At 35.9% G+C, this 13,671-nt stretch overlaps 1 protein-coding gene across 3 annotated transcripts in view; it reads right to left on the bottom strand.

Moving 5' to 3' along the window:
- Nucleotides 1–1,276: 1,276 nt before the first annotated feature.
- Nucleotides 1,277–13,671, bottom strand: part of SLCO4C1 (solute carrier organic anion transporter family member 4C1) — a 28,599-nt gene continuing 16,204 nt past the window's right edge. For 2 of the 3 annotated variants that reach the window (XM_042028110.1, XM_042028108.1), the window contains 7 exons: nt 12,877–13,072; nt 12,250–12,252; nt 9,705–9,858; nt 7,559–7,746; nt 5,561–5,625; nt 3,642–3,779; nt 1,277–2,107 (listed from right to left, as the gene is read on the bottom strand). In XM_042028110.1, the coding sequence (XP_041884044.1) occupies nt 1,983–2,107; nt 3,642–3,779; nt 5,561–5,625; nt 7,559–7,746; nt 9,705–9,858; nt 12,250–12,252; nt 12,877–13,072 (869 nt within the window). In that variant the 3' untranslated portion in view covers nt 1,277–1,982. The remainder of the gene's footprint in view (nt 2,108–3,641; nt 3,780–5,560; nt 5,626–7,558; nt 7,747–9,704; nt 9,859–12,249; nt 12,253–12,876; nt 13,073–13,671) is intronic. The other variant, XM_042028109.1, reaches the window with a different exon arrangement.

The raw sequence follows: 13,671 nt of genomic DNA, 5'->3' as shown, positions 1-13,671 counted from the left end.
TCTGGACACAGTTATTGGGCCAGTTTTTAACTCAACATATTTTTCCAGATACATATAACAGATTTGTCTGTGTCTTACCTTTACTTTGTAAAGCCTTTACCACAATGTCTACTTGCCTCCACTATGTATTGCTATGAAACAAGGTAAATGGATAAACTTCTATTTCGTCTGTCTTCTAGTCACGGTGATACTCCTGAACCAGCAAGGGAAATCTTTAATGAGTCATAGGCTAGATTATAAATTACAAGAGCAATTCTTCCTTCCTTCTCCCCCCAGATAACCACTCCAGTGCAAGCAAGACTTCTGATAACTTCTTCAGAAGAGAAAGCTCTCACATTGCTCTGCCTCACAAGTTTTGTAATCTATGCAACACATTAAGCACCAGAAACTGTAAACCATGATCTCAGAGACTAAGAAAAAAGAAACAAGTTTACCAGCTATGATACTATATGTCTTTTCATGACCTGCTACACCTCACACAAACCATGTCAAGAGCTGGAAAACTAATTCAGAGTTTTAGGCCACACTGCCAAATATTAAGGAAGATCAGTATCTCATTCTTTCAGGGGTAATGAATCTCTTGCTATGAGCCCATTCATCAGGAACTTACCAGGAGACACTCATCTATATGAAGCAAGCAAATCCTGCCCCTTTCCTTCTCTCTCTCAAAACCCATCAAGTCTTGTGCTTTCACAGGGTGTAGTCTATTTTGCTTTATTTCCTGGACAGCTATTTACAAATAGAAGATCTTCTTGAGTTGCGTACTTAACCTCCACCTAATTTAACAGGTACATATAGAGAATTAGATGAAACGTGAGCACTATGTCATAATCCTTTGTTCTAGCACTTGTTTAAAAAATCTTAGCAGAGTCAATGAGTACAGTCCTTTTAAGCCAAGGAGGAGGGCACACAGCTTCATAAGAATGACATGAACAGCCAATGCAAGAGAGAAAAAAATTATTACCTAAGTAAAGCCAGTATAGAGGATATCTTACTCATTAAAATTTTCCTGTCAGTATTCAATGATATTTCAAGTAGTAGGCAATACAGTTTAATGTTTGGTAATAGTGGCTAACTTGTGACCACTTGCATTGTGCTATACAAATGTGGCTTTAATAGCATGACTCATAACATAATAAAAATATAAGTCAAAAAGAACAACTAAAGCCATATTTTAGTTTTGATGCTTCCATACACATTCTTGCTAGCCTTCAGCATTGTGTTTCTTGGAGTCAAGAAGAACTCACATTTGGAAATGACAAAGCACACACAGATGTAGTAAGAAAATAGGTTTTATTTTCAAATTTTATAGAAACATTTTAACAATGCTTAAATAAAGCCACTGACAGCAAGTTTCTGTATATATTCCAGATAGAAACTCAAGCACTTAAATTAACAAATATTTTGATTTTGCAACCCAGCTATTCTATCATAACTATTTACATTTTCCTACAAATACTAAAAAGTGAACTTATGCCATTAAGATAACATGTAAAAATATTTCTAAAGCATAGCCAAACTCACACATTCCCATGTCTGCATTTGTCCTGCAGACAAATCCCCAAAGGCACTAGCCCAGATTATGTGCATATTAAGTCCTTTTTAAACAAACACGGTTCTCTTCAATATACCAAGTAAGTTGTTTTCTCCCACTACAGTAACATTTAAGGATAAACGGGGCTCAGTCAGCTCAGTTCAGTTTTCCTGTTTTATGATCAGAGTATTCCATCTTGTTTCAATTAAGTTACATACCAGACTTTTAAAATTAGACTGCAAATTTCAGTGTAACTTCTTTGGATAGACACAATGGAATACTAAACAATGTTTAGCAAATTAGAGAACACTACAGATTCAAAATATTTCAAGTTGTTCAAATGTTGAATATAATCTTTTATATTTACGCAACAAGAACTTTGGTACAAGTATTGTAATAATGCTTATTTTTACAGCTTTCTTTCAAAAGTCCCTGATTTGTTCATAATTTATGTGCATATAACAGATATCTTTTCTGAAGTCTTTCGTGGCAGGGCTTTAGTTAATGGTGGAGGCTTGTAGAAACACACTGCCATGACCACAAAGATGATTGTGATGGTTTTGCAAGCAGCACCTGAATGCAAAGAACAGGAGAGTCTTTATTGCACTCACTTTCAGTAGCAAACACAGTGTTCCACTCATTTATAAGGCTTTATATGGTGATTTACATACACCCAGTAAGACTGAAATTCATAGCTTCCATTTAAATGTATTTTACATGAATAGCAAAGGGCAGATAAAAGCAGTCATCCAACTGAATTCAGACCCCTCACCTGCCTGCCAGTTTTTGCTTGCAGCAGCTACTACCTTTGTTCAGTTCTGTATTTCTTCACCCCATTCTAGCCTCAAGTGTAAGTCTTCCTTATTTCTTGTTTCAGTACTGTCATTCATTATATCAATATTCCATTTTCCAGAAACTAAAACTTCACACATAGAATGCCTGTTAAGATCAGCCATCTTAAAAAGTTACAGAAAGGTGTTTGTGCAACTTGGAAGGCCAAGGAGAAGGGCAAAGCAGTATTTTATTTTATCACAAATATGCCACGAGATCCTTAAACATGAAATTGTGACTACTGCTTTTTCAGTTTCAGAATTAGTCATCAGTACTTCAGTTTACATACTGTAAATATCAAAATTGCCAGAACACAGGACAACAGCACTTATCACAGATGCAAGCTTAGCCTACCCTCCCTCCCACTAGCATATATACCTCACATTTGAAGGGAACAGATTGTTAAACAAGTCAAGAACTTTTCTGACTAGTGTTCAGAGATATTTTCAAGAACTTAATATAAAGTTAGGGAAAAGAACTGAAATACAAAAAGAGGAAGAAAGCTCCCCAGCCCTTAACTGCCAACACACCAACCCAGAAAATCACAGAATGGTTCGGTTTGGAAGAGAAGCTAAAGACTGTCTAGTTCCAACCCTGTGCTGGGGGCAGGGACACCTTCCACTAGATCAGGCTGCTCAGGGCCCCATACCTTGAACACTTCCAGGCATGGGCCATCCATAACTTGTCTGCGCAACCTGTTTCAGTGCCTGGACACCCTCTGAGTAAACAGTTTCTTCCTAATATCTAACCAAAATCTACCCTCCGAGTTTCAATCCATTACCCCTTGTTCCATCACTATGCTCTCTGACAGAGGCCTCCTCTATCTTTCTTGTACCAAAAGGCCACCATAAGGTCAGCTTGGAGACTACACTTTCTCAGGCTGAACAATCCCAATTCTGTCAGCCTTTTCTTTATAGCAGAGGTAGTCCATCCCTCTAATCATCTTCACATCCCTAATCATGCTCATTGCCCTGAAGACAGACTGAAGTGTAAGCCACTCCCTTAAAAATCTAGTGTGACAATGAAGCATGACCAAAGAGCAAAACTATTTCATGTTACTATTAAAAGAGTGTTTTAAGTAGCCTTTAAGGTTTAATTACTGTGGTGTTTCTCTTTCCATAATATTTTGCTGATCATTTATGAAAAAAAAAACAACTTAAAAAACACTGCTGCTAAAAATGAAAAGTGTAAGGTTCTATTTTAAAATAATTCCCATCTATCAGCCAGGCTCAGTGTATCTATTATCTAGTAGATGTATTTAATATAAAAGACTTACTTATGCCCATCAGCAAATAAGCCATTCTTTCATTGTCATATACCCAGCAAGCTCCTTTAGTTTCACATTCATTAATATCCCACAGAGTACAACTGTTGTCTATAGCAACACCAAACAAAATGGGTCCAGGAATAGTACCTAAAAAACACAGTAACATGTTAGAATGTTTGAGTTACTTGGCATACCTGGGGTTCATGTGTACAGTGAAATGCCATACTGGTGGGAAAGATAAAATGGGAGAACCAAACACTAAACAAAACATTTTAATCAAAGTCATAGGCCTCATATTACACAGTAAGTCTGCACCTAACATTGCTCTCAGTTAATAGGTAGGATGCATAGAGTTAATTCTTTATACAGTTCTCACTTTGTTAAGCAAGAAGTTTATTCCAAGACTTGAGCTTCTTAATTTCCTTGGTCTTCATTGTAGAAAAAAGTAATTAAAATCAGGGGTGAAAACAACTAATCAAGGAAGCAGGAATTTAACTGAAAGGAAGAAATTCCCTTTCTTCTGATCATACACACCAATCTGTTCCAAATGAAGAGAACTGAAATACCATGATGTTTATGCGTTCAGTTATACATTTCTTCCCATTCCTCAGATGTAGCAAAGCTTCCAGTAAAAATGTCACCAAAAAAAAGCACAGTGTTTAAAATTATTCTTGCATAGCTTTTATTAACTCCGTGTGATTTTTGTGTGTTATAATGCACAACTGTCTTGGATCCGGGTATAGCCAATTTTAGAATAAACGTACCAGGTACATCACTGCATGTCTACCCAACCTATTCAAGACCTAAACTCTCCTAGAGCTAACCAAGTAGCTATGTCCCTCACTAGGTCTTCAGCCTAAAACCCTTGTGTGATTCCCCAAGTCTGCAACAAAAATATGTTGCTGGTAAGTAATGCTGTTAATTGATGCCTTCTTCAGTCATAGTATAGGCAGTGCAAAAAGTTCTATCTCTCCACACTGAAGTCAGGAGTTAGAGCTGTATCATAAATATATGAACTCTGAGTAAAGTGAAACAGAGAGACCCTCATATAACATTGAGCACTATCTTCCAGTTAATTTCTACCTGTGAGGATGTTTGCTTTTGTTACACTTTATTGGTAGAATGACTTAATCACAGTTTGAATACAGCAAAGCAAAACTCACACTGTTAGATATGTGATCTCAAAGGAGAGGGAATGGCTGCAGTACTAAATATTGGAATAGAAGGCCAATCTTGTGTCTTGTCCCAGTCTTGAATTAAATATGCCATTTAAAAACAGTCTACTATGAAAACAAGAATTTAAATTATGTCTGAGAAAATTTGAATCAGTGGGGACCAGAAAATACCTATGCATAGCTCTGTTTCCTTTGTTAAGGAGATTCATCTGTCTTACTGAAATGTTGGAGATGCTTAGATTTAGAATGTAAGTATTATATTTCCCACATCATACTCAATAATTATTTATGTACAAGTATCTACAATTTCAATAAATGCTAAAACTAGTCAAAGGTATTTTAAAGGAAGAAAGAAGAGGAAAGGCTCCACCTATTCACTTTTCTTTTAACTTCTGGATTTCAGATGTTAACTACATGAAGCTCTTTTCTATTACATCAGTTTTTCTTATCTCAGCTTTCAGAATAGGCCTTCTTCTGGGGAAAGTAACAACAGATGCCTTTAACTGAAAGAAGGACAGTTACCTGTATTTGGTTTGTGCTCATAAGACTAAGAAAAGCTACAGAGAGCATGAATACCCTATTAACAAGGAATTTGAATCCAGATGGTACCTTACAACAAGTGTATGCTATAACCCAATGACAAACTGCTTCAAGCTCCTCTGAAAGCTTCTTAATACATTATTTAAAAGTCTAGAAAAAATTGTCAAATAAGTAGATTATTCAGAGGTAAATGTTTCAACAAGAAAGTCATACCCAGTAGTCGCAGAAACACTGACTGTACTCCAAGAGCAAATGAGCGCTGTTTATCTGGCACACACCTGTAAACAAGATTTGCAGTTTAACACAGAGTAAACAAGTTCCACTTCTGTGCTGTGTCCCTCAGTGAATATGCTTTATCTCTATATACTCTTTTAACCTGTTAATTGCTGAGGGGTTTAGAAATCCAGTGTGCAGAACAAGTAACTGAACTATTTCAAGTGGTGTTTAGATAAAAGATAGAAAAAACAGCAGTAGCCCATCAAGAAATTTTGGATTTAACTAGTTTAACAAAATAGTATAAATAAAAAGGAAGCTTGCTATCAGCACCCTGATATACTGCTGAACACTTTTTCCATAGAACAACCAAGGAAATTAAAACAGTGCTAGGATGCAATCCTGAGCTATTATACCTAAAGAAACATGAATTGAGACTAGACTACAGCACAGCACAACATGCTGTATTTCCATAACCTTTGCATATATTCATCTGACCTCAATAAGTGTGCTGGCCTCTGCTATACAAACCAATATATTGATTTAACAAGTAGCAAAATTCACCTCTTTACCTCTTACCTATTTTAAGATACTTTTCCAGGAACAAACATTCCCATGACAGTGTCTTAAAGGTGCTACCATGGAGGTTAAATACAACATAACTTGCTTAATTTAGTTTCAGAACTATTTCCTTTAAGAAACTATCATGTCTTTTAATAAACTCACACTGTTGAAAAAGACCATATTATACATTCAGAAGCTATTCCCACATTATGGAGTATGTGTGAGAATTAGGCACATCAAAACATCCCAGAGGAGCACTTATCAGCAGTCAGTGTTGGGACCCTATTACCCATAAAGGCAATTAAGAGAAGGAGAATGAGTTTCACATCATGCAGGTGAATATTTCTAGCAATAGAACACTGTCATAAATATTTCATTTTATGTTTGAAATTGCACAAAATAGGCTCACTGAAAAGATATCAGGATATACAGTAAAATTTACTGACATTTAGCTTTTTTAATTAATTTTTGAAAATTTAAACTACTTACAGTCCTTTTTTCCATAAAAACTGTTTCACTATTTCAGCTGAATTATATATGGATTCAAATATCCAAATGCTACTGCTTAGAATTAGTGAAATAAAACTGTCAGCTCAATTTTGAAGATAATGCAGAACTGCACATTATTCTGCCTGCACACCAATATGACAAGCTGTTAATTCCAGATTTACACCAAACCTGGACAGGAGGCTACTACAAAGCACTGGTTTAGGATGTTATTGATTTCCTCAGCCCCATGCCAAAAGGCATCTAGCCACATCCTCACAAAGCAACATGTCTATGCATCATGGTTATCTTTTCACTAGAAGTATTAGAGGTACAGGTCAAACTTCAGTATAAAGCAAAACAGCTCTACATTCAGAATGAGAAGCACATTTTAAAATTCAAACCAAAAAAAAAAATTCAGCAATTTGAAAGACAGCGAAACCACTGGTTAACTTGCTATCATGTCATATTAATGACCACCATACATACAACATCAGTATCATGAGAAGTAGTCTACAGTTCTTGACAAGTTTTCAAACCAGAACTCTGAATTGAGACAGGAATAAAAGGCTGAAAATACAAGATCAGTTGTTATTTTGTCCATTTCCTGATACAATTTGAAATACTGACACTATCAATAGACAGGCTAGTCAAATATTTTCTTCATCAAAGCAAATGGCATGTTATTCCTTTTTGCTTTAACTAAAACAGTCAAAAGCACTCCCATAAAACGGATTTTGCTACATGTAAGAAAGATTTTTTAAAGTAGATTCAAAACATTTCTACTAACGAGTGAACAGTGGTATGAAAGTCCTCTGTTTAAAGTACTGCTTGCTTACTACGCAAACTTGTTCAAACAGCGCATTGCAAAGCAAAACAAATAGAAGTATTTCACTGATATTAGTTTTCACAAGAATATTACCTTTCTTTCAGACCAAAAAACATTACCTGAGAATGGCCACAGTTGTTGGAGTATTAGCCATAAATGTAAAAACAACAGCAAAAAAGAAGAAGGTCAGGAATAAAGGTAAAAATTTGCATTGGGTTGGACATTTCCCAGGGACAGCTTCATAGAGAAAGTCTTCTGAACCATTTTCTCTTTTTGATTTCCCAATACAGGAACAGTTGTGGTATGTCTACAAATAATTTATAAGACAAAATTTAGCTCCAAGAATGACACAAAATGAAACTATTTTGGTATATTTTCATTGTGTCTGCATCACACAAGACAAGAATAAACATTGACTTTACCATATGGGAAACAGTCCATTTGCTGATGAGCACATGACACTAACACTAATTTTTAAAACTGGTTCATCGGAACTTGACTGATCCAGCTCACCTGAGCAAAAGATACTTTTGGCTTTTTGACCTAAAAATACAGTAATAGTCTCCATTTTGTATGGAGCAAGCTTTTAGCAACAAGCATAAAAAACTTGCAGAAGTTAGAGCCAAACCATATGCAGACATAGAGGTGAGATCTTAAGACTTAAGCAGGAAAGAATAGAAGCAATATAGGACCACTCTTATAAGCAGGTGAAAAAAATGGAATATATTCTTCATCTAAATCCACAGAAGCTTGTTTTCAAAGAAAATAAACAAAACTGTGTCAGTGAAGTGTGAAATTTCCACAGCAAGAAGTCGTTAGTCTCCTACATTTTCTTATGGATAATACCTCCTCTCATTTTCCAATATAAAAAGCAGAAAGGCCTTTTCTGGGTCAGCTTGACTTTTGGATCTCTCTGTATTCCTCCCACATCCCTGCTCAAGAGTTTGTTGTACTAGTAGAGACAAGCACAGAAAGCCCCTCAGTTCTGGGAAGGCTTGAAAATACCCAGGCACTTTCATGGCTTACCATTCCTGCATTAGGGGCTACTGACATTCAAGTTTTCAAAACTCAGATTGTCACGTATACAATAAACATTGCATTTTGCTTAAAGATATAGATAGGAACTTCAGGTAATGTCAAGACAATTGCTGACTTTTCTGATTGTCAATTCTATGTAAAGTACATTTAGATTTAACTTATTATCAGCATTAGAAAGTCTGGTAGAAGTATTTGCAAAATGGCATCACACAAATGAGAAATACTGTGGCTAACCAGTAAGCCCTTACAATGAAGGGAGGCTCAGAGATGGGAAAAAGTGATGTGCCCAGAAAGCTCACAAAACAACGCAGGCTGTGAATGACCAGAACATTTGCAAAGAAAGCTATACAGAAAAGAAACAGCTATGCCACTTCAGTGAATCAACCAGTGGTGTAAATGCTTCTCCCAGAGCTCATTAAGAGAATGGAAACATACTCCTAAGTTAGCCAGACCAGCACAAACATGGCAGGTGAAGGACAGGGAGGGTGGTAAAACAGGTCAAACTTCAATATAAAGCAAAACAGCTGTACATTCATAGTAAGAAGCACATTTTAAAATCCAAACAAAAAAAATTTCAGCAATTTGAAAGACAGCAAAACCACTGGTTAACTTGCTATATACTTGGTGTATAGCAAGTTATACCACTTGGTATAACATGTTATATTAATGACCACCATACATACAACATCAATATCATGGGAAGTAGTCTACAGTTCTTGACGGTTTTTAAACCAGAACTCTGAACCAACAGAGTATAAGAAGCCAGACAACTACCAGAAACATTTTATAGAGCAATAGGCTTGACCTGGCTTCAACCCATGTAAGCCTTCCCAACAACTGAGGAGGGCCAGCACTGTGACAGTGAACACGTTAGAGACCAGCAGTGGGAGTCACACTGGTACCATAAGCGAACTGCAGTTGCTGGATTTTGCTAAATACAACCTCCATTTGTATTGTGTTTTCAGCATATTTTGTATCACTCTGATAAATCAGAAACCCCATGAAACATCAACTGTCATCAAGTAAGTAAACTTAATATTAAACATCACACTTTCACAAGTAGAATGTCTAAAAATACCTGGTCAGAGTATATCTCTTAGTAACTGCCACTTAAATTCATAAATACTGCAATTTCCTGTCATACTAAGGGAAGAACATTTTGAAATATAGTGCATTTTACAGGAAACCAGAATAAACCATGTCAGCTATTTTCATTGCATAAAGTACCTTTTTCATGTTGTTAAAAAGATATGAGGCACATCCGGCAAAACAGGGAGAAAAGTACTGGATGTCATCTCTGCCACAAATTGGGTAGTACATGGAGCGCAAACACCTGCAGTTAGCGTTGCATGGTGCTGTTAAGTTATATAGAGTGCCTGTTCTGAAAAGCAGAAGTTAATAGACTTTTAATAAAGCAATTGAAAAACAGAAGATATGTAAATAAGTAATGCAATATTTATAGCATATTTTAAAATATTCTATTCATGTTATTTATGCACTTAGTTGTTTAAAAATAAGCATAGTAGTTACTGCTCTTGAATTTCCATTTATTATGCACCTAGTTATTTTTATGCTATTATTCCTTCCAAAGATTATTCCTCCAATTTCCACTCACAAGAGATGACAAAATTTTGTATCTCAGCCCAACTCTTCCATGCAGACAACAAAATTGTATGAGCACTTAGACAACTGCATATGTTAAATGCAGAGTACAATGACACACCCTAAAGGACCTTAAAGATTTTCTCTGGCTGTTTAGGGAATAACTAATAACTAACAGAGTTTACTTTAACTCTTGCTTACTGTATTTACTCTCAATTCAGGCATTTACTTCCAATACAGGTCATCATATGGTTTTATTTTATGTATTCCCACTATATTATTTGCATGAAAAATCACCTTGGGTTCTGTGAGAACTGTCCTAACTGGAGAGAATGAAAACATCCATTGATTTTCTAATATTAGTTCATTAATAAGTAAAGAATTTTCACAGGTTAAAAGTTCAATCAGCTAAAACCAGGTTACTGACACTGCCAGTAGGGTTTAAATATTGTACTGTAAAATGAAAGTTCCACATTACATTAATTATCTAAAAGGCATGTTTCTTCATCAGAATTTGAGATAGCAAAAAATACTAAAAGGAGAAACAGTTTATCTAGGAACTAACTTACATACGTTCAAACTTCAAATGGAATATTAGGGACATCGTAACTACAAATAAACTCCATTTTGTTGTACTACAGCAGAATCCCACTAAACTAATTCGTGTTTTAAGCCTAAGCAAACTAATTTCAATCCTTCTAAGTATGAAGAATGAACCACAGTGCACCATAAGCAAATTCATTAATCACAGGTTTGTACATACAGTGCATTGCTAGCCTGTGAGGCATGCAAAGCCTAGAAATATTTCACCAATTTGGTGGCATTTGTCCTGTCTACATGTGCAGACAGTGTCTCTTTCCCCTGACCTCCAAAGAGGGACTGATTATTTAGTTATGGACAGTTAGAGAAAAATAAAACAAAAAAGATACCCCTGGCTTTTCTAAAAAACCTAGCAGATGAGGCCATCAATTGCTCTTTAAAAAACTCTATACAAATTTTTAAACAAGAGTCCCAAAGACATGTGGAAATGAACAAAGTACAGAAGCAGTCACTGCATTTCTGTTCCGTCAAGTTTTCAAGGAAGCACTGGGCAATAGAATTTGGCAAAGCCAATTATTTAAAGTGCCTGTTAGACAAAATAAACCATGTTAGTTCTGCTGATAGCCTAATTTAGTAACAAACAGTGTTACTACAAGATGCTGACACAAACAAGTCCTCCTGTACTCATATAATTCTGAGACTAAACCTGCAAAATCTTCCATCACCTCTCCAGGCTATTTTTCAATAGGAAGATAATGCTTGCCATGAAGGATTTCTTGAAATTCTCCACAAAAATCAACATCAAATTCCAGTTCAACTCTCAGAGCAGGCTCATAATTTATTCCTTCAGAAGCATCTGTTCAGTAGCATAAGCAGGAGGCAAACACTTGGCTGTTCTTCCACGAGTTTATAAATCTATTAATTTTTTAAAGCTGCTGCTACATATTTTATTTCTTTGTAGAAAACAGTTTAAGAACTGACACTGTGCTGGTGCCACTAACTATTCTGATGCACATGTCCAGTAAAATACAGTCCAACATGTAACACTGAATTAGGTAAAACGGAGTCATTTTTTTATAATGGATACTGAGGTAAAAGATATATTTCAGGACTGGTTAACTCCAAATTGCTGTAGATAAGTGGTCTTCAGCAACAGTTATGCTATATTACTGACAAAGATACACAAAACTGCTAAATACAAATTAGCTGTATTTAGCTTAGGAGGAAAATCGGTTCATGGTAACTTTTGGCAGCTGTTTGTTATCATAGGACCTGGTATAAAAATATGGATAATTTCATATACCATTTTCTATACCATATCTTCAGCATTTTATTGATGAATACAGATTCTTTTGGTCAGTATGTAACTATAAGCTTTTTACAACCAAAAGCTGAATTCTGATTTTCACATTTCTGAGTTGTCCAAGGCATCTGTCTGCTAGATTTTTTTCAGACTCTGAAGCAAAGCCATATTTTAGGCATCAAATTTCAACACTGGCCTTTAAATATACTCTCAATTTATATAGCAAGTTGTAAAGATGAAATCAGAATGAGCCATAACTTGAGCTTTAAGGTTTTTATTTTCTTTCAGTCACCAGTGTATGGAACTTTGTTGATTCTCTTTGCATACCTTCTGGAAAAGGAAATACAAATGAATATTTGAGTATCATAGCAGTAAATTTCTACTTTCCACCAACTTGCATGTGCATTAGAGGCTACAAAACCAATTTCCTCCCCAACCCATCTTCTGCTACCTGTTTTCATGGTACACATCATGCTATTGTGTCAGTAAAGGGCAACACTCCTCTTCGCCATCTTATTTAGCTTCAAGTGCCTTTTTATGCATTGGAGCAGAACTATCAGATCATAATTTTGTACAAGATAGTGGGACATAGCCCTGGTCTAAAACCGGGGATTTGGGAAAACAATAAAGAGGTATTGGTAAGTTATTCACCAATTTACACAGCACAAATCATGCCTATGATTTTGTCACATGTCATCTAGCAGTCCCTAGGTACCCGCCTTCTAGAGTTATTTGGCACAGCACCATCTGGCTCTTTGGCAGACCCTCAAACAGTTGGTGTTGCCTCTGGCTCTGTTAATTCATGACAGAGTAACTGACCACTTGAGAGCAGACTTTTGCAATAGCTAGCTGCCTTCCTCCCACTTTTAAGAACTGCTGGTGTATACTATTTGAAACTATGGGAATTTAATAAATATTAACATTAAACCCAAGAGTGCACTAAAATATATTTACCCATTATACGTTTCAGAGACACCTGCAAAAGGTTCATTCCCGCATTTAGCAAATAAAAACACTGTGTTTAATATTAGGGCCACTGAACAAGTGCTTATCATGAACTTGATTATGCCTTTGCAATCCATTTTACACTTGGAAACCAAGACACCACTTATGACTTGGCCTAGCGCTGCTGCTGGAATTAGTACAAGTCCTAGAGGAAAACAAGACAGAAACAGTTACATAAAAATGCAAGACATAATTGGCAAGCAACTGAGTGCAATTTTATGCTAAGAAAAAATAAAAACAGCTGTAAAATGCAGTCCATGTGATATTGTTTTCAAACCATACTTCCAGAATCTAACTGCATGAGTAATTTATTCTACTGTTACATCACCTTTAGCTTTTCCAGAGGTTTAACTGGACAGTGTCATTTATAGTTGTCCAAAACCCAATTCAAGACAGCCAAACTAGATGACTTAGGAGCACAATGAGGTGGGAATCTCTGAACACCAATAGGCATCTCCATGAAAATAGAAAATACTTTCATTCTTTCAGTGGTTTTTTGATGTGTCCATGTTCTTTCTTATACTTCTGTTATGAGCTTTTTAATAAGAGAACATAACCACTATTATATAAGATGCAGTAAGACATCTACTGAAGGATGTAAAGAAGTCTAGATCAGTGGGTCAGTTTTGCTGTCGTAGTCCATACAGTCCACAATGATTTATCCTCTTTGCACTTCAGATAAATAACTGAGCAGTTTTATATGGCTAATCTATAATACAACATAGATCTCAGTATAAATTCACT

Source organism: Corvus kubaryi, unplaced genomic scaffold, assembly GCF_017639235.1.
Source record: "Corvus kubaryi isolate FWS band 111438036 unplaced genomic scaffold, C.kubaryi_AGA036_p1.0 37302, whole genome shotgun sequence".
In the NCBI taxonomy this organism is placed as follows: domain Eukaryota; kingdom Metazoa; phylum Chordata; class Aves; order Passeriformes; family Corvidae; genus Corvus; species Corvus kubaryi.
Note: the sequence above shows the minus strand (reverse complement) of the source record. Positions and strands in the feature narration are given on the sequence as shown.